The 27,610-nt window shown below is 45.4% G+C and overlaps 1 protein-coding gene across 4 annotated transcripts in view; it reads right to left on the minus strand.

The window, feature by feature from the left end:
* Positions 1 to 27,610, minus strand: part of GALNT10 (polypeptide N-acetylgalactosaminyltransferase 10) — a 223,617-nt gene that overhangs the window by 117,268 nt on the left and 78,739 nt on the right. For 2 of the 4 annotated variants that reach the window (XM_028106586.2, XM_028106585.2), the window contains exons 2-3: positions 6,965 to 7,067; positions 3,769 to 3,907 (exon numbers count right to left, since the gene is read on the minus strand). In XM_028106586.2, coding sequence (XP_027962387.1) covers positions 3,769 to 3,907; positions 6,965 to 7,067 — 242 coding nt within the window. Of the gene's footprint in view, positions 1 to 3,768; positions 3,908 to 6,964; positions 7,068 to 18,767; positions 18,842 to 26,928; positions 27,114 to 27,610 lie in introns of those variants that run through there. The other 2 variants (XM_088023490.1, XM_028106587.2) reach the window with 2 other exon arrangements.

Here is a 27,610-nt window from a genome sequence, read left to right on the forward strand (position 1 = left end):
AGTAATAGAAGAATTTCCTTATGGACACATTAAACAACACAATCTAGTGGCAGTTCTAAAAACTACCTTCATTTCAAAGCAGGGATGAATATTCATGACATTTCTAGACATCTGTAAAGTAATGTAAAAGTAAATGATTTCTTTTGGCGACAACAACCCAGGTGCTTTGTTGCCTACGGTCATAACGGCAAGGAACATCGCATTTCAGTGAGAGGCTAATGAAAGAAAAATGCAACGTTTTACCCCATTCAGGTTTACAGACCTGTCTGTGGGCCCCAGGACTCCTAGATTAAGACCTTTCTTTTCCTGAGCTGTTGGGAGAGAGCAGTGCACTGGAGACCAGGGGGCCAGGCCCCAACCTGGGGGCCTCTAATCAGCTGGGAGCCTCAAACTTTTAACCAGTAAGCTGGAGATCGAGCATCTCTTGCCTACTTCTCCACCTTCAGTGTCTTCCCGCAAAGGCTGGTGCTGGGTGGGGGTGTCCTTTGGAGTTCCAAGTACTCTGTGTCTACTCTTTTTACTGTTTTTCTCATCTGTGGTGTAATGACCTGCTTGGCCCATCTGTCCCCACCTCTTGCACAAGGCAGCAATAATGGCTCATTTATCATTGTGTTCTTGGTGTCAAGCACAAGGCTTGGCACACAGAAGACCATTCCTATATATTTACTGACTGAACAGATGAATGGATGGATGAAGGCTGTGACCACACCTAGTTTCTCTCTCTCGTTATAAAAATATTCCTTATTTCACACCAGCAGTTTCTCAACCCTAGTTATATAAGTGAGCATTGCTTTTCGAGGTTTTAGAAACTACTGAGACCCCAGATGCACCCCAGAGACTAAGATGCCAGTGGTCTGGGGCAGCGCCCTGGCCTCTGCCTGTTTTTAAAACCACCCCAGGTACAGCCAGAGTTGAGACCCCCACAGTAGCACAGAACAGTAGCTGAAGTCAGAGTGCAGTGCTCCGGATGAACTTCTTTTCTAGAGCCAGCAAGATGAAATTAGTGCAGAATTCTGAACTCTGCGGGGGGCTAAACACATAAATTGAGTTTCTCACCCTCAGAGTCAGGTCACAGTTCTGAATCCAGCAACATCAGTAATATCTGAACTACATTCTCAGACTTAGATGAAAAATCTGGGGCTTGACAGTGAAGACCATGAAACAAATTATTGCAAACGCCACGGACAAGCACTCTGAGGCCCCACGCTCCCTCCCCTTGTGGCAAGAAGTCCTTATGAATAGGGCCCATCCTGGTTAAGCAGCACAGCTTCTGGGGGACAGATTCCTGGCTGGGTGGTTTCCTAATCTACAAAGTCGGGAGGATAATAATGATAATGAGGCCAACCTCAAGGTATTGTTGCAGGAACTGAAAGATGGTAGGGGTCAGAAGGCATTTTGCAAGTACCTCATACATGCTATCAAGATTAATTCTTTACTATCGGTATTAGCATTTAGTTAGGGTCCGTTCACTTTACTGTGTTTTTCAGATACTATGCTTTTTATGAAGTGAAGGTTGGTGTCAACCCTGTGTTGGGCAAGTCTGTTGGTGCCGTTTTTCTAACAGTATTTGCTCGCTTCGTGTGTGTGTGTGACATACTGGTAATTCTCACTAACTTTCTCATGATTATTATTATTATATTTGAATTGCGGCAATCTCATGATAAAACTTTAATGGATTAGAAGACGCTTCTCGTGAGTGAGCAAAAAAAGTGGCTTCTTGAGATGGAAACTCCTGGTGAAGATGCTGGGAAGACTGTTGAAATGACAACAAAGCATTTAGAATATTACATAGACTGAGTTGATAAAGCAGTGGCAGGGTTTGAGAGGATTGATTTCGATTTTGAAAGAAGTTCTCCGTGGGTAAATGCTATCAAACAGCATCACATGCTATAGAGAAATCTTTCTCGAAAGGAAGAGTTGATTGATGCAGCAAACTTCATTGTTGTTTTATCTTAGGAAATTGGCACAGTCACCCCAGCCTTCGGTAACCACCACCCTGATCAGTCAGCAGCCACCATGTCGAGGCAGGACCCTCCACCAGCAAAAAGAATATGACCCACTGAAAGCTTAGATGATGATTAGCATTTTTTAGCAATAATGTGTTTTTTAATTAAGGTATAAATGTTTTTTAGACAAAATGTAACTGCACACTTAATCGACAACAGTAGAGTGTAAACGTAACTTTTATATGCACAGGGAAACCAAAAACTCATCTGACTTGCCTTACTGCGGTGTTCTGGAACAGAACCTGCGCTATGTCTGAGATGTGCCTGTACTGCATTCTACCAGTTGAGTTCTTCCAGGTGGAAAGACCTTGTGGATTACGGATACCAGGTCAGACTCCCCGCATTCAAGGTCTGGCTCCACTTACCCACTGAGCCATCTTATGCAAATCCCCTAACCTTATTATGCCTTATCTGTAATAAAGGTATGTTGGGTTTTTGGAAGGTTTGGCTGAGTGAGGTAAAGCACTTAAAGCACCTAGAACATCTTCTAAAACTTAAGCTTTGCATCAGAATCCCTGGAGGGCTTGTTAAAACACTGATTGCTGGGTGCCTCTCAAGAGTTTTTGATGCAGTAGATCTAGGCTGGGAATGGAGAATGTGCACATCTAATACGCTCCTAGGTACCCATGGCATTGCTGGCCTGGGAACCACATTTTGAGAACCACTGGCTGAGAACCAAGCCTGGCATACAGTAAGCACCAACTCAGTGTTAGCTGCTATTATCTTTTCCTGGGCTCTACTTTCTTAACCGCTGAGCAAAACGCTCGTGTGCTCCAATGCCACTCGGTACTGCCTTCCTGTGGAAGCCAGTTCGAATTCTACCTGTGGAGGTTCCCAAAGTGTGGACCCAGGATAAGCTGCACCAGCACCACATGGGAGCTTACTTAAAATGCAAGGTCTTGGGCCCCAACCCAGATCTAGTGAATTGGGATTTACGGGGGTGAGGCACAATATCCTGGGCTCTAACATCCTTCCGGGTGACTCTACTACATACCGACTTTAAGAACTCCTGCTCTAGTAGAAAATCACCATGACCACTGCAACGAGCCTCCTGAAAATGGCCAGGGAGGCAGGACAGCTTAAGGTCCAGAGTATAGGTTTTGGTTGAGTTGGAGACCTGGCTCGGCTTCTTTGCCACCTTGGGGCCATGAGTTATGACACTCATTTAAGCCTCAGTTTCCCTGGCTGTAAAATGGGTACCATTAAAGGACCTACCTCACAGGAACCTCAGATGCTGCAAACAATGCATGATAACTGTTCAGGGACTGTTAATTGCCACTCTTACCCTCTTTATCATTGCTATGATGTGTCCTATCTCAAAGTGATTTGAGACAGCTTATTAAAAAAAGACAAACATATAGGTGCACAGGATAGCTAAAATAAAGGCGTTTTTTAAGAAAAGGAAGTAAAAATGTATCACACAGAAAGTGGGGAGCATGAGGGTTGAAACTGTCACTGCAATTGTCTGAATGTGAGGTTTGAACGTCCCCGAAGGTCAGAGCAGAGGGGAAATGCAGAGGTCCTACAGTCTACGGTTTCCACTGCCTTAAAAGGGGAAGGAGGCCGGCTCTTTTTCATCCCTCTGCCACCCCACCTCTAAATCTAGGAGAATCTGATCCCATAAACCTCTGCACCAAGGCCCTGTGTACCAAGAAGGGAATTTCCTCTAGCTCGCTTGCTGTACCTGTTTCTTTAATCAATTCTCATCAAGAGCCACAGGTAAAATCCTTAGATCCCAGAACATGAGAGATGTCACACTCACTTTGGGTGCCGAATATCAGGGACAGAGCGATTCAGGGAGATTTTATCACTGACGTAAATGTTAAATCCATTTTCTCGGTATGCCTGATCCACTCTCTCAGCGTCGGTCATGGGGTAAGGTCTCCCTTGTTCTCCATTTCCTAGGAGCAAAGAGCAAAGTCAATGTTGCCAATTGAATGGAATGGGGGAAGGGGGATGAAAGATCTGATTAAAGCACAGAGATCAAACTTTATACGTGGATATAGAATGGACCTCCAGATTTTGCAGGGGGAGTCTAAAGAGGGGAGAGGAACGAGCATTTTTTCGGCCATGCCCATGTCACGGACTTTACAGACTGGCTCTCACGTCATTCCCACAGCAAGCTATCAGGGTGGACATGCGAGCCTTCATTCTATGGGTGGATAAACTGGGACTCAAGAAGGTTATAAGAGCAGGTTTGTGGGCTCTAAAGTCCATGCTTCCCCTACTCTGCTAAGGGCCCGAGACATCCCTGACCATGGCATCCCATCAGCTGGACAGGGGGCCAGATCTACTTCATATGAGCTGATCAACCTTGGGCCGGTCACACCAACTCCCCGAAAGGCAGCTATGCTCCATCCGGTACCCACACCCCACTGAGAAAGTCAAATGCGAAGTTGCACACATGGCAGAATTTGTAAACAATATTATGACTACTCTCTAGGTGAGGCAAACTTCATATGCAACTAAAAAATGTGACAGATGATAAAAGATGCTTTGATCTTTTAAGTCAACAAACAATTAAGATCCACCTAGCCTAGGTCTCGACTGCCTGAAAAGTGTTGCTTTGAGTCATGGATTTGGGCAGATGAAGTGCTAGCTCTGCACAGTCCATGTGGGGAAAGGGGCCCTGATGTCCCAGGAAATTATTCTCTGGGTTCCCAGGGTGCAGATGGTGAGTAGGAATGTCCACACCCACCCCTGCAATAACAGCCCAGGAATCTGCAACTGGAGAGAGTCTTGAAGAAATGGCCATAAAATCAGCTCGTTAAAAATCACCTCATCTTCCTGAGCTTGTGGTCTGAGCAACATCCTATTTACTTTGCAAAGTGCATGTTGACAACATCAGCTTGATGGGGAGTTGCAAGCTGACAGGTGGGGCCAAGGGCTGTGCCTACTTCCACCCAGCCAGATGAGAGAGGACGCTGCCATCTGTAACTCAGAAGGCTCCACGATAAGCCGCTGCTGGCTCATGCCCAGGACAGACTCCACAAGGGACACAAATGCAGCCAGCAGAAACAGGAGAGCCAGAAGCATCTGCATGGGGAGGGAAGTTTCAGGAAGGCAGCACAGGGGAGTGACTCAGAGTTCAGGCCCTAGAGTGTGGCAGAGTGCAGCCCCAACCTGCTACTCGCTGCTTTGTTAAGTTATCCTGGACATGCCGTTAGCCTTTCTCTGACTGGGCTTTGCCCTACGTATTAACGGGGAAAAGAAGGTTCAATGTAATGATTAAGGAGATAATGCAGGGCAAAATACCTGGCACAGAGTTAGCACTCCACACAAGCTGATTATTATTATTCTTTTTTTAAATTATTTTGTTCTCCATTTCAAGATCAATTTTATTTTATTTTATTTATTTGAGAGAATGAGAGAGAGCACATGAAAGGGGGGAGCGTCAGAGGGAGAAGCAGACCCCCCGCTGAGCAGGGAGCCCGACGCGGGACTCGATCCTGGGACTCCAAGATCATGACCTGAGCCGAAGGCAGTCGCCCAACCAACTGAGCCACCCAGGCGCCCAGATTATTATTATTCTTAATAATGTCTCCACTGCTTACTCTTTTTCTTGCTAGTTAGCTCCATGTTCTAATAATTCTGGTAATGATAACTGCCTGGAAAATCAGCTTTTTTCAAATGTTCCCTTTCTCAGTTTAAGCAGCGCCCACCCCTACTTCATTTTCCATCACTGCTGTACAGAAAAATGCATGTCATGTTTTTAGATTTCCCTGACCATTGGTTATTATATCAGCTCTATTAGAGCCCTGTTGTAGTCTGGTTTTTTCATAATGTAATCTAAAAAAAAATCAATAGCGGTGGGTGCTTTTAACTGAGATAAAAATGAACGAAACACCGGGGCGCCTGGGTGGCTCAGATGGTTGAGCGTCTGCCTTCGGCTCAGGTCATGATCCCGGGGTCCTCGGATCGAGTCCCGCATTGGGCTCCCTGTTCCTTGGGAGCCTGCTTCTCCCTCTGCTTCTCTCTCTCTCTCTCTCTCCCTCTGTCTCTCCCTCTGTCTCTCATGAATAAATAAAAAAATCTTTATAAAAAAAATGAATGAAATAACAATCCTTATATTTCTACGGTGCTTTCCAGTATTGTAAAGTTGCTTCATACCCATCACTTTATTTGTGTCACCTTCACAACAACACCCTGAGGATGTCGGAGCAGGAAGCATGAGGCCCACAGATACATGGGGAAACCGAGGCTCCAGGAGCATGGGATCTCTCTGATGGTCACGTGGTTGGTCAGCAGTGCCAGAGCTGTCATCCTGACTCCTAGTCCAGGCTCTCTAGAGATGATTTTCCACATAATTTCTATAAACCCCAACCCTCCCCACCCCTTCCCAACTCCCCAGTATAACAGGAACTGCTCCAAAGACTAATTAGCCAAAGAAAACTTTAGCTGAAGCCTGCTAAGTCCATTCGACCTTGTGGCTACAGAGCTGGGTAGGGGTCGACTCTGTCCTCCAGACCTGGGTTCGAGTCACAAGCCTGCATCTTTCTCACTGTGTGACTGCAGGCAGATCACCCCACATCTCTGAGCTCCGGGTTCCTTCTCATCAAATGGGCCACAAAGGGTGACTCGGGGTTTCCCTGAGAAAATGTGCAAAGTGTGGAGCATGGGCCTTGCTTACCGCAGGTGTTTAATAAATGTTGGCTCTTACCATGACTGCTCCTCATTTTAGTGGTAAAATAGCTCATCAGGGGGGAGACATTGTTTATCACCCAATAAAGGTGGTGGGGACAACTCCTGAAGGCAGTGGATCTGGTGATGTGAGTGGAGAAAGGGATCAGCTAGCAGGTGAAAAGGGTGACCCCCAAGAAGCAGGGGAAGGGATAACGCCAAATGGAGAGGGAGTGAAAAGGAGATCCAGACACGCCTGCTAAACATGCACACGCGAGTGCACGCATGCGTACGTGCCCTTCACAGGACCCTCCAGTGCTCAATACTGTTCTCCATACCTACGCGCTGGGCGTCCCTCCTGATGGCTTCTTTGTCATGCCAATCCCTCAGCTTTTGCCCATCTTCCACGAAAAATATCTTCTTCTGCTGATTGTGGGAGCCCTTAAAAAAAAAAAGATAAAAACAGTGAAAAGGAAGGAAAGGGAAAATAAGTTGAATAACAGAGACCCGTAAATTGCACTATCTACGGGAGCTTTTGGTCTGTCATCATCTGCTCATTTATGAATTCCCTCAATCTACCTTTGTTAGAGCTGCCATGTGCCAGTCAGGTGGGCAAAGGTCAGATGACAGGTACACACTGTCCACCCTCCTGGTACTCAGAAACTAGCAGGAGAGAAAACAGATGGACAGACAGTCCTTTCCCCCAAGGGAGAAAGCAGTAAGTGTAGCTCCATCCAGTAGAAATATGGGAGCCACAAATGTGAGCCACATGTGTAACTTTAAATTTTCTAGTATTCACACTAAAAAAAATAAAAATAAAAAACAGATGAATCAGTTTTGATAATATATTTTACTTAACCCAGTATATTCTATCTAAAATATTATCGTTTCAACACAGTGTAAAAAATCACTGAAATGTTTTACATACTTTTTTTTGTACTAAGCCTTTGAAATTCTTTTCTTTTTTAAAGATTTTATTAATTTATTTGTCAGAGGGAGAGAGAGGGGGAGTGAGCACAAGCAGGGGGAGCGGCAGGGAGAGGGAGAGGGAGAGGCAGGCTCCCTGCTAAGCAGGGAGCCTGATGCGGGGCTTGATCCCAGGACCCTGGGATCATGAACCTGAGCCACCCAGGCATCCCCTAAGCCTTTTGAAATCCAGTATGTGTTTTACACTTGTATTCATCTCAATTCAGACCCTTCCAGGTGGCTCATGGCTATATACTGGGCAGGGCAGGTAAGTGAACCTCAAATCAGAGGCCTGGAGAAAGGGCTATAGGAGTTGACTTTCACTTGGGAGAACGGGGGAAAATTTCACAGACTTGAGAGCATTTGGGCTAAGCTTTGGGTAAGCAGAAATGAGAGGCAGGGCAAGACTCCCAGGTGCAGTGGAGAGTGGCAGAGCTGGGCTGGGCCTGAGGAGCTCTGAGCTCAGGAGCAGAAGTTGGGTTTTGGTCACTTCTATAGTTCCAATGGCCCAGTCCCAAAGAGGGTGAACATTCGGCCATTGTGTGTGGAATGTATGAACAAGCAATTGGATGGCTGAAAGAATAGGGGAATATACAGCAGTCACAAGAGAGCAGTCCCCAGGGGCTGGGCTCTGAAGGGATTTATTGTGTCTGGGAGATAAGTCCATCCTGGTGGGCCTATTAGGAAGCAGTTTCCCTAATTAAAGGAATTTCATTCCAGTATCTGGGGTCATCAGAAGGTGCCAGATGCTTCCCCATGCCAAGAGTCAAGTCTAAAGACTTGGCCCCGGGGGCTCAGTTAGAGTCTTCCCCAGGTAACACTGCACCACATGGCTGTTTAAATATCTTCCTGTGTTCACGTAAATGAGAATGGCTTTCCACATCACCTTGCCCATTAAAAATCCTGCAGACTTATTCTTGCCACTGTGGCACGCAAGATCCAATAGTCCTATTTCCTATGTAATTAGCTACGAAGGCCCTGAGCATGTGGCATGCTGCAACATTAGCACTAACAAGAAGCCACCAGAATAAAATCATCCCCAAGCCTGTTTATTAAGTCTCTGGCTGATCCTTGTGTTAGCAGATTTTCCACAACGGCTCAATATCCTTATATCAGCTCTAATGATAATAACAATCCTTTGCGTTCCCTCTCCTACAGACCTCTCTGAGCTGTGAGGAGAAAATTCTGAAAGTTAGCATGCCAGATGTGTTGGTCAGAGAGGGAAAGAAAACTGTGAAAACAAAGCCCACGTGCCTACGAATGGTTCGCGGGGGTTCTCAGAAATCACAGAAGCTGAGCTGGAAGTTCCTCCAGCAAGTTTCAACTGTGTTCAGCTACATTTCTACAGGAGACACTCAGCACATCCCCACTGGGGACGCAGGCATGACAACACAGATCCTGTATAAGTGTTCATGGGGTTTACAGCCAGATCCGTATCTCTCAAAGGGTGGTTTTTGGGAGCCCTGGCCCCACCTTGAACCTATTAAATCAAAGTACCTGGGGGGGGGGGTGGAAGGCCAAGATGTGTTTTAAACACAGTCCCCAAGTGATTCTGATTCACAGTGAACCTGGAAAAACCACTTGTCTAAATCCAGCTGCCTCGATTTACAGATATGAAATCTGAAGTTAAGAGAATAGAACAGATTTGCCCTAAATCCCATAGCTTGCCAGCCCCAAAGATCAAACCAGATCTGGCTGTTCTCTCTCTGGGACAGACTGTGAGCTTCTGGAAGGCAGGGGCATGCCCTTGTTTTGGGCATTTGGCCTATTCCTAGGCTAATATCTGGCCCATCTTAGGCCCTCAATAAATATCAGCTGAATGAGTGAATGGCTGCTCATCAATGGGGCAGGCAGTCTAGTTTAATGACTCAGAGCACTCTGGTTTCAGAGTTGAAAAAAACCTAGGTTTCACTTGCACGGCAGGTGCACCCCAATTTCCTTGACTGATGAACAGGGAAAACTAACAGAATAACTATAACCTGTGGGTTGTTGGGAGAACGAACTGAGCTAATCAACACAAAGCATCTAGCTCAGTGTCTGGCACAAAGTTAGGCCTTCTCAGTAAAGGCGGTCTATTAATACATTATTTTTAGAGAAAGCTTATGATCCAGTGCTTATGATGGGCACGTCAGGGGGAAAAGAAGAGGGATGGGGAATCAAATAATAAAACTGTAAGCCTTTCAGAGGCAACCTAATACCTGAGCTGATTCAACTGGCCATTGCTGATAACAGGATTTAGAGAGTCTCCTCATTCACAGAAGGGCATGTGCCCATGTAGAAATTCTTCAGACAAAAACAAAGTTCCTAGTTAATAGTGGCATTCTGCGACAGAAAAAACGTCACAAGACTTTCAGCAACAACAAAGGCACAGACGACACTTCTCAAAAGACAGCAATTCCTATGCAATGGCAATCATTTAATAATGTGCAAGAAAGCATGTCTGGATTTTCAATCCAGAGGTAGCTGTAAGTTTCTTTAATTCTGTAGACTGAAATCTTCGTCTATAAAAGCTGTGACTGTTTCGCCTCAGCATCCATCTTTTGCCCTTGGTTTCCAGGGGTCCTGCTGCTACAGGAAGCAAAGGGTTGGGAGAGCAGGGCAAGAGAGGCCAGGGAGAGTCTGTGAAGGAGGCTGGCAGAATTAACATTTCTGGGAGAAAAGAACATTTCTTGGGAGAGCAGGGCAAGAGAGGCCAGGGAGAGTCTGTGAAGGAGGCTGGCAGAATTAACATGGAAATCCCATTAAACAATAAACTGGAAATGGATTTTGAATGGCTGGTCTAAACTGTTTCTGGTATCTGTGTGCTTTTACCTAACATTCCACGGGAAGAATCGATTAGTGTTCAAACAGCCACATACTCACACACACAATGGAATTTTAATCTTTTGTTTAATCACTATTTAGCGTGCCTGAAACCCTTTGGAAGGAAGAAAGGAAGGTGGTGAAGTAAGCCAACTGTACTCTGGCCAAGGAGAAAGATCTGTTGAAGTGCATGCTCGATTCCCAACATGGCAGCCACGGCAACTCCTGCTCAGAGGAACCAGGCACCTCTGGCTGAGCTGGCCAGTGTCTTCAAAATATGGAAAAAGGGCTATCCACTCTAAAACTGCAATGCTGGAAGTTAAACCAAGCAGGTCATCTGCTTCATCTAGGGTCTGAGGATATATTACAGACCAGATTCTGCTGCAAGTTTTAGCATGGCTTCTTCCCCCAACACCCCTCACAACTAACCCTACAAAGGTGCTAGAATGATTTTCCTTTGAGGTTTAGATGACTTTATATAATTCTAAACATTTGTCTATCTGCTAAGGAGATTATTCTAATAATCTTCACATGCGTACACACACACGCATATAGCAAAGCATTCTCTTCAAGGTTGCTTGCAAGGTTGTATTTCAAAGATGGCCAAGTACAGCTTAATTTAGCTGAAAGCATAAAGTTACTTTAAGCAAGGGAGTTTGGGCAATTGGATAAATGTACTTCCTTTATGAGTTCTGAGGACATAAGCTGGATTGTTTTTATGTATTCATTCATCTAACAAATAAGGATGACTTTGTTGATAAACTGAGGACCTACTATGTACAAAGAAATGTGGGGGAGACAGAGATAAATAAGACAGTCCTTGGATTCAACAAATAGTATGGATATGAGACAAGTATTTAAGAAAGGAAAAAAAAAAAAACCCACGACACTAACATTAGGGCCCTGAAAGTTGTATGGATAAATTCCTGATATTTACAAGAGCACAAGATTAAATTCTACCTGGGACCATCAGGGAGGGATTCCTACAGAAGCAGAGTCTTTGAGAGCTGCCCGAAAGAATGGGTAGGATTTTGATGGGCAGCAATGGGGCGTCAGAATCTAGCTGGAGGAAAAGCATATGCAAAGAAATGGATGTTATGAAATAATGGACAGATTTACTTAATGGCAAGGAGCCTGATTTGGCTGGAGTGAGTGGGATGCAAAAAAGAGTCATGAAGGGTGCCTAGGTGGATCAGCTGGTGAAGTGTCCAACTCTTGATTTCAGCTCAGGTTAGGATCTCAGGGTCACGAGATCGAGCCCTGCATTGGGCTCCCCACTCGGCGAGGAGTCTGCTTGGAATTCTTTCTTCTCCCTCGGCCCCTCCCCCCACTCATGCATGCTTTTTCTCTCTCTCTCTCTAAAATAAATACATCTTTAAAAAAAAGGTGAGGGGGCGCCTGGGTGGCTCAGTCCTTAAGCGTCTGCATTCGGCTCAGGTCATGATCTCAGGGTCCTGGGATGGAGCCCCACATTGGGCTCCCTGCTCTGCGGAAAGCCTGCTTTTCCCTCTCCCACTCGCCCTGCTTGTGTTCTCTCTCTCTCGCTGTGTCTCTCTGTCAAATAAATAAATAAATAAATAAATAAATAAATAAATAAATAAAATCTAAAAAAAAAAAAAAGGTGAGAGTCATGAACCATGAGGCCAGGAAGTCTAGGCCAGAATCTGAGGGCCTTACACTGGAGCTGTTTAGCAGGTGGGAGCCACAGAAGATCTCTGAGCAAGGACTATCTATCCACTTGCAGTCAATCTCAGAATCCTCCTCTCCCTGGGAGAGATGGCAGAAGAAAGATCTTGTTTTCATTCAGAGGAAATGTTCCCTCTTTGTGGGCTGAGGACCACTCTCATTCTGGCTTCCCACAGGTCAGACTTAAATGGGGCTGACTGAACCCTAATCCCAGTAGATAGGGTGGCCGTTCTGAGACCTACCTTTCACCATAACCGGTACCAAGCTGTACGAGAAAACAATCAAACCTAAAGGGCACTGTTTATGGGGGGACGGAGATGCTACAACCCAGCAACCACAAGACTGCCTAAGTCTGCTAAGCCCAGGTCCCTCAAGTCGGCTCTTCTACTCAGCAAGTGGGTGTGTCCATTTTCCTCGCTCGGATAACTCCGTGGTCTCCACACCAGGTTGCTGGAATCTGAAATCTAGAAGGGGCTCCATTTCCTAAGAGGGCAAGGTCATTCACAGACAGGAACCACTGTTTAAAAAGGCTGATCCTGTACTTCCAAGGGCAGAGCCATACCACCTGTCCAATTCACCCTCTGTTTTGAATAGATGGCTCTAGAAAAGGGCATTTGCTACTTAAGGTGTGAAAGCTCATTAAGAGACTTTTTCAACAGCAGAGAGAAAAATAGCCAAGATATTTTGTAACGTCTATTATCTAAAGGGCAAATGGAATCTTTAGTAACTTTTCCATTCTAAAAGAATGATATCAACTTGTACAATTTTCTTCAGAGGAAGTTCCCATGTTTTATCACTGGGGGTGTGTGTGGGGGGGAACAATACTCTGGTCAATAGTTTGATAAGATTCACTTGAGTCTCTCACCCGTCCATCCACCCATCCGTCCACCTGTCTGTCTACCCATCCATCTATCCACTTAAAAGTTTAATGAGTACAACCACATGCTAGGCTCTGTGCTAGGTGTCCAGGATATTGGCAAGTAAGACAGCCAAGGTCCCTGCTCTCATACAGCTTACAGTATCATCTGTGGCGGGGGGAATATACACTTGATTCCGGAACCACAAATAAATTAAAACAGCTACAATGACATGTGCATAAAAAAAAAAAGTACACGGTGCAAAGAGAGTCCCTTTCTTTCAGATCAGATCAGGAGGGTCTGATCTACTCAGCAAAGTCAGGAGAGGCTTCCTTGAAGAAAGAGAGGGAGTATGATTAGGAGTTAATTCAACAGAGAAAGGAGAAGAGCATTCCAGATGGAGGGAAAAAAGCAAGGCTGTGCAAAGGCCCTGTGGCTAGGCAAATATGAAACAGAGGCGGGACTGAAAGAAGAGCAGTGTGTATGGCACACAGAAGAGGAGGGGAAGCCTACTGGGGATGAGAGGTGGGCAGGAATAAGGACTTTGTTTGTCCAAGTATTTTATATAATAATGAGGTGGCAGGATCAGGCTGCATTTGGAAAGTTCTCTTGCAGCCAAGTGGAGAAGGGATTAGGAGACCAAGAAGGGTGGAACTAAGGGAAGAGGCTATCATAGTGTATGTGTTGTGTATAGGCAGAGATGATGCCGGCATGGACTAGGAAGACAGAAGTGGGGATGGACACAGACAGATTTTTTTTTTTTAATAGAATCACGAGGGTTCTGCAGGTCTGCAGTCAAGAAATGCAGCCTGAGAACATGGACACTTGGGTGATAAGTTTATCTTTAAGGTCCGTAAGCCCAAAGTCCCGTGGATGCAGGTGGGGCTGACCTGGGGCCTGAGCCCAGACCTCCCCTCACCTAGCCTGCTGTTTGTTTCATGACATGTTACTTCCAAGTCTGAGCCCTGTTCATAGACAACCAGTCAGGGAATCAGCCCTAATAAGAATTGTATCGTATGTCTATTAAGCTTCAGGAATTAAATGACATGAAGTCAAAAAGAAAGAGAAGCAAACAGTAACTCGGGAGGCTGGAAATCCTCCCATCCCCATGCTTGGTGCACCTGTGCCACGGAAGGTGTCCCTAGAGGCGTCATAATCCCCAGCCTCAGGGATGCGAGCACTTTGGTGTTGAGTGAGCTTTCTCTCAGAAGGTAAGTATTTTCACTACCTCAGAAGACACTGTGAGGACTTCAACCAAGGAAATTGTCATCGGTTTTAATGCCAGAGAAAAAACTGCCTAAACTGAACTTTTGAGAGCTGGTGTGTCATTATATTCCATGGGCAATTGTCAATGGTGACTCTGATTTTATGTTATTTCCCCCTAAAGTGGTGAGTTTATTATAACCTAACCCTTTCATAAGATAAGACTTTACTATGTTATTATTGTCATTATAGCCACTTTGAAGATGACAAAACTGAGGCTTGGAGTGAAAATCAATATGAAAGTGTTTTACAAACTGCCAACCACCCCATGAGTATAATCATCACAACTAATGGTTCTTTCTACACACATCTGCCCACTCCTTCCCACGTCTCGGAACATAGTCAGTTCTCAGGAAAGAAAAACCCGCTGGAGTGAATCATACTTCTGCATCTTGTTCACAAGGGGTCTTGAAAATCTCAGTCTCGCTGATAAGTGATCAACCACAGGGAAGTCTCTAAAACGTGTTCTCAGAGGCTTGGTGGATCGAGCACAACAGAGGGTCATTACACTGCTCTGCAGAGCAGATGTGGATGTGTAAAGAGGAAGGCAGGCAAAACTGGCAAGCTGAAGAGAAGGCAAGTTCCAAGCTCTTGGGGGTTGAAAAATGACAGCAAACACATCCTACTCGTCTCCTACTTGGGGAATTAGAACTGAAACGCCAAGCAATATAGTAGTTGCTCTATTAGTAGTAATAATTACAATCAGGATCCCCTACATTCTGAAGACAGCAAAACAAAGTGCGTAAGAGCACCTGCTTTGGAGTCAGAAAGACCTAGGCTTGTGTCACAGTTCTGCTTTGCTTGCTAGCTGTGCCACCTGAGGCAAGTTACATTGTTTTCCCAAGCCTTGGTTCCTCAAGTATATAATGGGGGATATTAATAGTATCTGGCATAAAGGTTATTGTGAGGATTAAATGAGATATAGCCACAAAGGTCTTAGCGGCGTTTGGTATTTAGGAAGCACTAAAAGTCATAGCTATCATGATTAGTTATTATTTGGATAGTACTTTGCAGTCTACAAAGCATTTTAATATATACTATCCTCTTTCTTCACTACAATCACACCAGAATAAAGGCAGGCATCACCAACCTATCCTAATGCTCTTCCTTGGGGACCCCAGACTCTGAGAATCCTTTCAATACTGTGCTCCAAGCAGCCCTTCACAGTGAGCCAGTGATGGCCAAAGGATAGGACCTATCTGCCATGCCTGCCTCGAGCTGGAAGAGTGAACTCCCAAGTACACCTGGTAGGCGGTGATCCGATGGTTGATTGCTACAATCTTAGATCTTCATTCAGGCTGGATGACTATTCACCTTTGTAAAGATCCCCCAGGGCAGTGGGGAGGGGAAATTGGGGAAAGCAGAAGGTGACTGAGGCTGTCCCCTCCTCTGGTGCTGCCCTCCCCTCACCCACAACTGCCAGGGCCTTCCCATGTGCCATGCCCCGGAGTCACAGAACCTAGATGCTGAATGGGAGCGGAGATGCTGTCTCCTGTGATGGTTCACTGGACCCAGTAACTCTTTCTTTGCTGCAGCACATGTCTGGTCCCTGAGATTGGCTTGGGCACTTAGGAGAGTGCCTCTATACAGATGGCTACAGTTATTAGAAAATTCCTTCTGGTACTTACTCCTTGGGCTCCTTCCTGGCTCACAAGGAGTCTTGGACTGGACTATGATCCTGGCCCCTCCATCTGCCATCTTGGGACCTCTGAACTCTTTTCCATTTCTCTTGGGGTGGGAGCTACAAAATGCTCTGAACCTCCTTGAGAAGCATCCCTACCACCTCCCTGTCCCCTCCCTTACTCTCACTCTGTCATTCTTGTTCTTACATACTGATCTCTTAGACATACAGTGGCCCAGGCGGGATACATGAGGTATAGCCACAACAGCACACAGGATGGTGTTCTCAGAACACACGACTTTGCTATGAAAGTAGACAGTCCCTATCGGAACAAATCCCAGCTCTCAGGCAGGCCTTCCCTGACCTCCCTGACTAGATCATAATCTCTAAGTGTGCCCTGATAGCATCCTTACCACTCCTTTGTGATTTCACATTCATTTGGGTGATTATTTCATTACTGTCTGCCTCTCCCCAAACTGTGAACTCCATCATGGTAGGAGATAGCAATTTTTGTTGAATGAATGAATGAGCGGAGACATCTTTTGTTTTATCTTTTCTAGAGGGAGGAAGGTCATCCATGATTAGACATGTCTAATATAGACACAAGGATTTAATACCATAAAGGGGTTCTGGGGATTAACTTTATCCTTTGACTAAAAGGTTTTAGGGCAACTTAATGGGCTACAAGACTAAAGAGAGCTGGCTTACCTAGATCGTGAAATGATTTCTGAAAGATGCAACATACTGAACTCTTCTACCTTCTTCCTTCATTTTCCAGCTGTTTCCTCTCTGGATCCCTAACATTAAGGTTTGTGCACAAATTGCTGTACATTCCCCAGGAGCTGTTCTCTTTTTCTGCCACAGTAATGAGAATTTTAGCTGGGAATAGGACTTCTCAGAATAAAGGTGATATTTCCCAGACATACATCCTGGCAGCCAGCTGTGGCCTGACTAGGTCCTCTCTGATGAGATGTGAGTGCAGGTGTTGTGCGGCAGTCCATGGAACCCACCTGAAGAAACCTTGATTCCTTCTACCTTGCTGCCTAGAATGCAAGCGCTACCAGGCTGGGTCCCGAGACAGAGGTCCACACCCTAGAAAAATGATGAGGATTCTGGTGGGAAGGAACCTGAGATTCCCGAGGACTTTAGGGAGCAGAGCTGTCACCTCAGTCCTGGACTGCACACTCCCAGACCTTCTTCTCTTGAGGCTTGAAAGCCTGAGAAATAACATTGTGTGATGCAGAAGACCCTGAAGGAGGATTCAGAAGTCCTGGGCTTTAGACTTCTGGCTCTACATTTATGAAGAGTGGCACAGTAGGCAGGTCCCTTGTCTTTCTGAGCTCCATTCTTTTACTGTAGAAGGGAGTTCAAAATAGTATCTGTCTACAACATGATTCTGTAAAAAATGCTAAGGAATCTACAAAAAGGTAGTAGAACTAGTGAGTTTAGCAAAGTTACAGGATACGAGGTGGACAAATGAAAGTCAACTGTATTGCTAAATACCAGTAATGAATCATTGGAAATTGAAATAAAACACAGCATTTACAATGGCAGCAAAAATATTAAATACTTGAGGGATTAATTTAACAAAAACATGCAAGACCTACATACTGAAAACTACAGAACATTAATGGAAGAAATCAAAGCTCTAAATAAATGGGGAAATAAATGCAGAGATACGTCATATTTATAAATCAGAAGACTTGATATTGTTAAGATGTCAATCCTCTAGCTGTAGAATCAGTGCAATTTTTGTAGAAATTGGCATGCAAGGGACATAGAAAACTAGTCAAAACGATTTAGAAAAAGAGGAACAAAGTTGGGGCGCTTAATATCTACTAATTTTAAGGCTTCCTCTAGGTCTACAGTGACTAAGAGAGTATGGTACTTGAGTAAGGAAAGACATGTGATAGATGGGAGCCAAATGGAGAGTCGAGATATAATCGTCAGTTGACGCTGATCAGAGGTGCAAAGGAAATTCAATGGAAAAGGATAATCTTTTCAACAAATGGTGTTAGAATCACCAGATATCCACATGCCTAAATATAAACCTCAATCCTTACCTTATGCCATACACAAAAATTAACTTGAAATGGACCACTTACTTAAATGTAATAGCCAAAGCTATAAAATTTGTACAAGGAAATATGTGAGCAAACTTTAGTAATCTAGGTTTAGGCAATGGTTTCTTAAATAAGACACAAACAGCGTAATATATGGATAAATTGGAATTCATTACAATTTAAAAGCCTTCACTCTTCAAAGGGTAAGACACAGACTAAGAGGATCTATTTACAAAACACATATCTGACGAAGGACTTATATTCAGAATGCATACAGCATATGTTACAGCTCAACATCATTAGTCATTAGGGAAATGTAAATCAAAACTACCATGAGATACCACCTTACACCTACTAGGATAGTGATAATTTAAAAAAAAATGGAAGATAAAAAATGTTGGCAAGGATGTGGAGAAACTGGAACCCTTGTACGTTGCTAGAGAGAATGTAAAATAGTGCAGCCACTGTGGAAAGCAGTTTGGTGGTTTCTCAAAAGGTTAAACACAGAAGTATCCAGATGACCCAGCAATAACACCCCTAGGTACATATCCAAAAGAACTAAAAGCGGGGACTCACGTAGGTATTTTTATGCCAATGTCCATTGCAGCATCATTCACATACTCAAAAGGTGGAAACGACTCAGGTGTCCTTCAACAGATAAAGGGATAAACAAAACACGGCACATACACACAACGGAATATTTTTCAGCCATAAAAATTTTAGGAATGAAATTTTGATATGTTCCACAATGTGGATGGACCTTGAAAATATTACGCTTACTGAAATAAGCCAGATACAAAAGGATGCACATTACATGATTCCACTTACATGAGGCACTTAGAATAGGCAAATTCACAGAGACAGAAAGTAGACTAGAGCTTACCCGGGGGAAGACGGCAGTTAGTGCTTAGACGGAGTCATTATTGTTGGGGATGATGATAAAGTTTTGAGTAGAGTGTTAATGGTGATACAACACTGTGATGTCTTTAATGCCACCGAACTGCACCTTACAAATGGTTAAAATGATGAATATTATGTGTCTTTCTCCACATTAAAAAGAAATACCTCCCTCATTCTCCCCCACCCCCCCAAAAAGCAAATTCTTCCCATTTTCAACCCTTACATATTCCAATAACTCTCTTGGAAATTCACAATGGATGTTATCGTATTTAGGCTCTGTAAAGTCTCAGAGGAAAGAAAGCTACCTAACTTTGTTTAATTTAGCATTTCACCAGTTTGATAGGAAGTTCCCCCCACCCACCCACCCACCCCACCTGCTTGCAAATGATTAACACCCTGAGGAACTCAGGGACCCTGTTTTGAAACACTATGCTAATGACAGGGTTTATGAGGAAGAACACAACATGATTCCTCCCCTCTGCAATGTGCAGTCAGTTTTTTGGCTTTTACTTGGAAGCATGTAGACATGGAACAATGACACAAAGATTTCAGACTGACATACGGACTTGGAAGGAGGGAAATCAAGTTTATGATCATCTTAAGATTTTCGGAAAGAAAGCTTTAGTCACCTGCTGAAGCCTCTGATATCTGTGTCTACTCACCCATCCATTCATCCATCTGATAAACATTCATTGTGTAACTACTATTCGTTGGCCCTGGGTTAGGTGCTTTGGGGAATATCATAAAAGACACAGTTTCTGTCTATGGTGTAGCCAGATTTGATATCATTTCATTCTAGATTTTTTTTTTTTTTTTTAATTTGAGAGAAAGGGCACAAGCAGGGGAGGGGCAGAGGGAGAGAGAAAGGGAGAAAGAGACTCTGCTGAGCAGGGAGTCCTTGTGCAGGATTCCATCCCAGGACCCTGGGATCATGACCTGAGCCGAAGGCAGACGCTTAACCGACTAAGCCACCCAGGCACCCCGAGATCATTTCATTCTAAAAATTGCTACTGGGACCTGGAAGGAGAACCATGAATTATTCTAGCATAACTGTTCTGGAAACAGTTCTGCAGAGGGCACTGGGGATGAGCACTGAAGGATGAGCACAATGTGGGCTGGTGAAGGCACCACCAAAGCAAAGGTGATAAGTTTGCCCAGGAATGTCCCTCACACAGAGGAGTACAGATCATTTTAAAAGCCTGGCTTCTTAGAACTCTGGTTGATGGATCACTTTATGTTTTCTGAATCATTTCTCATATGTAAATTTCTCCAAAAACCCTTGGTTGGCTCAAGAAACAATGTATTTGAAGTTGGAACTGAGGCTCTCGTTTTTTCCTCTAGAGAATTCAGGAAGATTTCTCAGGATGACTGCGGTAAACTGATCGAAAAAGTGGCCCGATCCTCCACCCCTCCCTGTGTCCACATCCTCTGCAGTGGGGCCCTGAGGCTCCTCTCATTAACAGGTGGAATTAACTGCCCCAATGAGGCAGAAGGGACAGTGTGTCCATCGTGAGCCTAAGCCTCAAAAGAGACTTACACTCTTTCCAGCCTGGGTTTTGTTCTTCTGCCTCCTTGAAGGGAACAAGCCCAGGCTAGTATGCTATAGTATGCTAGAGGAATGTGAGGGGCGAGTGGAAGATGAGACACATGGAGAAGAACTGAGGTCAACTTAGACAGAGAGCCAACCCCCAAAGATACAAAAGCCTGGCCAATGCCAGCAGAGCCACCCAGCCTGCCCACAGCTAACCAGAGACACATGAGACAGCGCAGCCAAGAACACAGACACCACCTAACTGATCTGTGGACCCGTAAGGGATAATATATGGTTGCTGTTCGAAGTCACTGCCTGAGGTTGGGATAGGTTTTTGTTTTGTTTTGTTTTTGGTGGTAACAGAAAAGCGATAAATAACCTTTGAGAGGATTCAGTTCAGTTCTGTTTACATCCAAAGGTGCCAAAATAGAAACAAAAAGGAATCCTGTTCTCCTGTCTCGTTTTTTTAAAAGATCCAAATCATACCTGTATTCTCAAGCTCAATTCAAATGCCAGATCCTCAAATACTGTATCCTCATCTATTCCCTTCCACTTAAATAATAATCTCCCTCCCACTAACCTCTCACTGCACTCTCTCTACCCCTCTCTTTTTGGAAGTTAGCCCTGCAGGTCTCCAATTACAACCATTTGTACACAATGTCACTCCTTTCCACCAGATTCTAAACCAGTGCTTTCAAACTATCTGTGATGAAGAACCACTTTGTTTTAATTTCCAATTCATTGTGAACCAAACCATCTGTGGTAGGCAGAATTCTAAGAATGACATCCAATGACCCTCATCCTGTTATATTCCTCTCCCTCTGAGTATAGGTGGAACCTGTGAATACAAAGAGATGTTCCTTCTCTGATTACACCGCGGTACAGGCCAAAGATTATCCAGGTCAACATCATCTAATCACACAAAAAAGCACAGCGTTTCTTCCATCTGGAAGGAGGAGAAGTCAAAAGGATTCAAAGAGTGAGAAGAATCTGACGGGGCATCAGGCAGAAGTGTGAAGAACTCTTATAGTCTAGTCTCAGGAGTCACACTGCATCTCTTCTGCCAGACTCTGTTGGTTGAGGTATTAGCAAAGGTCTACCGAACTTCAAAGGGAGGAGACATAGATTCCACCTTTTAATGGGCTTGTGGAAAAAGGTTTTAGAAGTATTTGTAGAAGTATTAGAAGTATTTAGAAGTATGTAAGATTTTGTTACAGCTACCTTTGGAAAATATAATCTGCCACACTATACAGGGGTGCATTAGTTTTGTTTTGCAACAATTACCACACACTTAGTGGCTTAAAACAATACACATTTATTAGCTCATAGTTTTATAGGTCATGAGTCCAAGCCGACTTAATGGTTCTCTGTTTAGGGTCTCACAAGGTCACAACCAATGTGTCAGCCAGTCCAGGCTCTTTTCTGGAGGCTGTGAGGAAGAATCCACATCCAAGCTTATTCAGGTTGTTGGCAGGTAGATTGTAGGATTGCGGTCCCTGTTTCCTCACTGGCTGTCAGCCAGGGGTTGCTCTCTGCTCCTAGAGGCCACCCGCACGTGGCCCTCCAGTATTCAATTTCTGTATTTCTCTCATGGTGAACTGCCGCCATTCTGCAGACTACACTTTGAGAGGCATCGCCGTTAAACATCTCTGGGCCAAGCCCATTCTTACTCACCTCTGCATCCTCCCAAACGCCTGTTAGAATTCCTGGAAATAGGAAGAACTCAGTAAATGTTTACGGACTGAGTAGAAGACCCAAAGGAAGCCATGGCTGAAAGCTCAACTCTCTCACGTTATGGATGGCAATGTGGCAGTCCAGAGAAATGAAGGGATAAGCTAGTGGTAGAGCTACGAAGCCTAATCTAGGCTTTGCCAACCCAACTACCTATGTGTAAAGAGGGGTTGTCCAGGTATGAGACAATATGGAAGGAAGGAGGCTGGCGAAAAGGCAAGTGTATGCATGCCCACGTAAGGGAGGGGGGCAGCTGCCAGCTGAGTGCCACCAAGTAAGGCCAAGTGAAGACAGATGTTCAGTTTTTAAAAAGAAGCTGGAGAATTCAAGTTTCTCGACACTATTTCTTAATTTTTGATATGCTATCTAGATAAAGAAATATGTTTGCATGCTAGATTTTGTCCAACAGGCCAACAATTTGCAATTCCTGAGCATCTCTCATTTACAGGTAATGAAACTAAGGTCCTGAGAGGTTATAGATTTAACCAAGAACATACCAGAAGAGGTGGTGAGGTTATTTCTGACTTGCCCAGGAATTCGGGGATGATGATAATGATTGGTATTACCAATATTCACTGAACACCTACTATGGGCAAGGCACTATGCCAAGCACTTGGGCTTACAATCTCATTTAATCCTTTCAATAGTCTTAGAAAGTAGGTACCAGGATTTCTTTTTATAGATCCAATGAGAGACTCAGAAAAGTTAACTTGCCCAAAGTATAGTGTAAGTAAGCAGTGGGTCTGTGTTCAAATCAAATGTTTACAAGGGAAACAGGTCTTCTACCATCCCACGTCATTTCACTGTCCCTTCAGCATCCTATCAAAGCTCCCAGGTTGCTTTACCAGGAATGGCTACAAAACCCACCCATTAACATCTGTCTATGATTTCAAGCCAGTAGTAGCAATCTGAGGGTGACCTGTTTCCTGTCCCCCAGAGTCTGAGTGACACTGAGCCTGGGCACTGCTCATCCTTCCCAACTGCTGACTCCCCAGCAGGGCAGGGTGTGTGTGTGTGTGTGTGTGCGTGTGTGTGTGTGCGCGTGCGTGTGTGTGTGTGCGCGTGCGTGTGCGCGTGTGTGTGCGTGTGCCCGTGTGCGTGTGTGCGTGTGTGTGTGTGTGCGTGTGCGTGTGTGTGTGTGTGTGTGTGTGTAGCTAGAGCACTGAGAGCAGGAGCTCGTACCATAGGGCTAGGATGCCCCAGCATCCTTTGCTAAATAGAAGGGAAGCACAGGGCTGAGAGGTGGGAGGTGCCTGCAGAAAATCGGTCAGACCTGTCATTTTCAAACTATGTTCAATGTATCCCTTGGAGATGCTGTAGCTGGGAGCTGGGCCAGGGATGTCCTGACAAGAGGGGCTCCGATTTCTTCTCCGTCATACATTCATTAGGCTTTCAAGTAAGATTCTACGACAAGTGTTCCACTGCTAAAAAAACAAATTTGAAAACCAATGCTCTAAGCCAACCCCTTCACTGCATTTTTTTTTTACAGACAGACCCTATAATTTGATTGGCAATTATAACAATAATAAAGGCACATAGTGAAAGATTTAAAAAGTCAAAAGGGTATACAATGAAAAATATAAATCTCTCCCCACTCCCAACCCCTAGTCCTACTCCTTAGAGATAACCACTATTAACATTTTCTGAGGATTCCTTCCAGAATTTTTAATAAGGAAACTGGACCCCTGAGGTTGGTTTATTTGAGATTATTCAGCCAAGGCTATGTACTAGATATTATGCTCCTGGCATTTCTCTCCCTCTTTCTAACTTGCAAATCTCAAATGTTTCCATAGATTGCAAACTCTCCCTCCCCAGTCCCATCTGTAGCTTCAGAAACCATACATTACGCATCTTCTGGTCTCACTCACTGAACAGGAATATTTTGTGTCTTTTTCATGGGACCCTATTTCCCCATGGTCTTTGTTTCACATGGTGGAAAAACAACCAGAATCACATTCTCAACTGGCCAGTGTTCAAGCCAGGAGCAGTGGCTGCAAAGTGCATGCTCAGCGAGAGGTCTGAGCCACTGGGTGGAAACTCAAGCTTGACCCCAAATCCTAGAAGTTGGAGAAGGGGGAACATCTCTGTACCGTTGGCTCCTCTCTGGGGGCACTGTCAACCTCCTCACTGGTCTCCTGGCCCTTGGGCTGCAGCCCCCAGTTCCCAACCTTCCTGCCTGCATCATGTGCCTCATTCACCTGCAGCCCCTTTTCCTATGTGCTTTCTCTTCTGGGCCCATCTCCAGACTGAATCCATTTTCTTCCTGGGAGTAAAGAGAATATAAATGCACTCGGAGCTCTTTCTCTCCTAGAGAAGACCCAGAGGGCTGATATTTATTGGGCTTTCCATGTGCCAGGTTGCACGAGGCAATTTACAGGGGTTAGCCTCACAATAAGCCTAGAAGGTGGCACTGACTCTTATTGTCCTATTTTACAGATAAGGAAGGTGACTATGAAGCTGGCACAGGAATGCAGAGCTGGTTAACCAAGGCTCAGGGGGGGACTTGTTCAAGTTCCTAAAGCCAGAGAGTTGCCTTGGGCCCTGAGGCTTCTGATGTCAAGCCTGCCCAGTACACTGCCCACATCATGTTTTGGAAGGAGACAAAACACCACGGTACCCCTGGCAGACGCTGGGTAATTCCCCTCCCCCCTCCCCCCGTTATCCAACAGCCCAGCCTTTTCTCAAGGCCCTTGAAGTGGACTCTGAGCAGAAGAGAAGGCCTTAGATCTGTGAAAAAAAATAATCCCATGTTACTTGTCAGCAGAGCGGGCTCCCTGCTGTTGCCTAGGTTACGTGCCTGGAGTTTAAGCCACTGCCGATCACTCCCCTATTTACCTTAATTAATCAGACCCGCGTGGCTCCCTCTGGAGGGGGGTTCGGCCCTCCCCACAGTGCCCAGGTAACCAAGGAAGTTGGGGAGCCCTTCTCGGTGAAATGACTGAAGTCATTTCAGCCCTGGAGGCCCGTGTGGGTGGGAAGAGCACCCCAGAGAGGCCACCTGGAACCAAGGTGGGAAAAGAGAGGTTCCCTGTCAATGGCGTTCACCTGCCCAGAAATTTCGGCTAGCACTCAGAAGGCAAAAAAATACATTGCCAGGCAGGGCATAATTATAAGTTGTATCATTCAGGCTAGCCAAAAGGAAGGCATGAGACCTGAGCAAACAGCTGTCTCATATGTGATAGGCCCCATTTCATTTGTCATGCTTTTAAAAATTACACAAGAAAGAGGCGGAGGAGGGGGGAAGCCACTCAGTCTTCATACTGTGGGGGACTTATTTTCTAAGAAACACACTCAGTAGGGTAACCTGAATCGGCACGTGGCCTCTACCTGCATTTCTGGCTTTCAACTCTTTCCTCTCTTGGTGTGCATTTTAGTTTTTCCTAAAGGAGTCACGGACCACTGGACACGTGGCACTTACTGGAACACTGTCTGAAATATGTCAGGGCTCAAAGAAACAAAATTTATAGACATATTAACTTCAGCCTCCTTGCCAGATAGAAATGGACACATGAGACAGACAGATACACCCACACAAGCTCTTGGACTTGGAAAGCTTGAATGCAGCCAGATCATCTAAAGAAGCCCACGACTCTGTGGTTAAGCCCCACACTGATCCCTATTTGCTCTATATGTAACCTCATTTACAGGATTTAAATATCTGTCCAGGCTAGCATTTCCTCAGTCATGGCGCCAGTCCGAGTTCTGGCTCTCTCTCTCTCTAAGGCACAGAAGTGAGCAACACAAGCTGCTCCCAGCAGGTGAATCCCGATTGGCCTCGTGATGTCCCAGGAGCTGTGACTTCACGTGAGACCCCGAGCAGAGTACCTATTGGCCAGGCCTCGGTTTCTTCATCCAAAGAAGGGAGAGGATAACACCTGCCCCAGAGTCTTCATCAGCTGTATGGAGGCTCAAGGGGGATCCCCCCCCCCCCACATATATGAAAGCATTCTGTGGTTATGAAGGGACAGACATGTGGAAGTGGCCACATCACCTTCTGAAGCTATGGAACCAGTGGTCTCTCACATTGTTTAGCTGAGGATGTGGAAATCACTCTCCCCATCTGCTTCTTGTCTGTAAAAAGTCTGCTGAGTCTGTGGGTCCAGGCCATCTTCAGTCTGGCCCTGCTCTTGTTCTTAGGGAAAATGATGCTAAGTTCGGTTAACTCTGTCACTGGTTCTCCAGTCACACAACTAGACTGGAGCCAGATCAAAGCCTGGCATGAGGAAGGCACGCTATCCTGTTCCAACTTCGGGATTCACCACAGGAAATTATGGATGAGTGAGTGAAGGCGGAAAGATGGGGAACACAGCTTTTGTTAGACAGGAGAGCTCCCGGCGTCGAGCCAGATAGCTGACAAGAGCAGCGCAAGTCAAATGCAGTCACACAGGGAGGAAACAAATATGTTCTGAGAGTTGGGATCCCTTGACCCCCACCAGAGACGTCAGCCAAGTCACCCAGCTTTGGGGATGAGTGTGGCCTCTGACAGGAGAAAGAGGAGGGTCACTGGACCCCAGAGTTGGGGAGTCAGCATCCTCATGTGGGTCAGACACTTGGCCTTCCTACAGGAGCTTCAGTGCCCGAACTCTCTCCTTCCTTCAGACAAGGGCCACCTTCACCTGGGCGTCCCATTTAGTTCCCTGGCCCGAGCCCCTCCTTCTGCCCCCTGCCAGTCTGGCCCTAAGTTCCCTGCCCACAGATATCCCAATGTCCTGTCTCCTGGCCCGTGCCTGCTCCCACTTTTTCTCCTATCGCCCTGCATCCCCTCACTGTCAGAGGCCTGCAGGTGGCCTGGCTTCGGCTGTGGAAGCCTATCTGGCTCAGCAAACTTGACAAAGTCCCTGCCACATCCAGTTTGGCTCTGCTCCACTTCCCATGGCCTCACCTTTCTGTCCTGGGTCCGGGTTGCTTTTTGAGTCCTTCTGATCCCACACAGAGGAGGAAGCACATCACAATGGACAAAGTGGCTCTGGCACATTACAGATCCTTCCTTCAGACCACCAAATGAATCTCCAGGGTTGTTGTTTTTAAAATTATGTATTCATGGAATCCAATAAGAGAGCTAATATTGTTGGGATGTAACACAAAAGTTCCTGGAAAGGAACAATAACAGCTAACATTTATTGAGCTTAATCATTTTTAAGCCCCTGCTTAAAAACCTGCAATGATTTCCCATCATTCTTAAGATTAAACCAAACTCCTTAACGTTCTCACAAGATCCTGCGTGGCCTGGTCTCCGCCTACCGTGCCAGCCCATCCTACACCATGCTCCCCTTGGTCTCAGAGCTCTGGCCACTCTCCTGAGTTCCTCAAAGACACCCCACTTTTTCCTGCCATGAGGCCTCTGCACATGCTATTTCCTCAAGAACACTTGTCACACCCTGGTCCCACTCAAGCACGTTAACTCAGATGCCATTCCTCTGAGAAGCTCTCCCTGACTTCTCAGTCAAGGCTTCTGGCAGACCCAGCGATCCTATTCTTCAGAGCATGAAGTTAGCAAGCAGACCTTTATTCGGAGTGGTTCTTTAATTAATGCATATATCTGTGCCGGCACGATAAGCTCCAGA

This window comes from Eumetopias jubatus, unplaced genomic scaffold (assembly GCF_037043125.1).
Source record: "Eumetopias jubatus isolate StellerSeaLion01/CBP00866 unplaced genomic scaffold, mEumJub1_p1.0 scaffold_5, whole genome shotgun sequence".
NCBI lineage: Eukaryota > Metazoa > Chordata > Mammalia > Carnivora > Otariidae > Eumetopias > Eumetopias jubatus.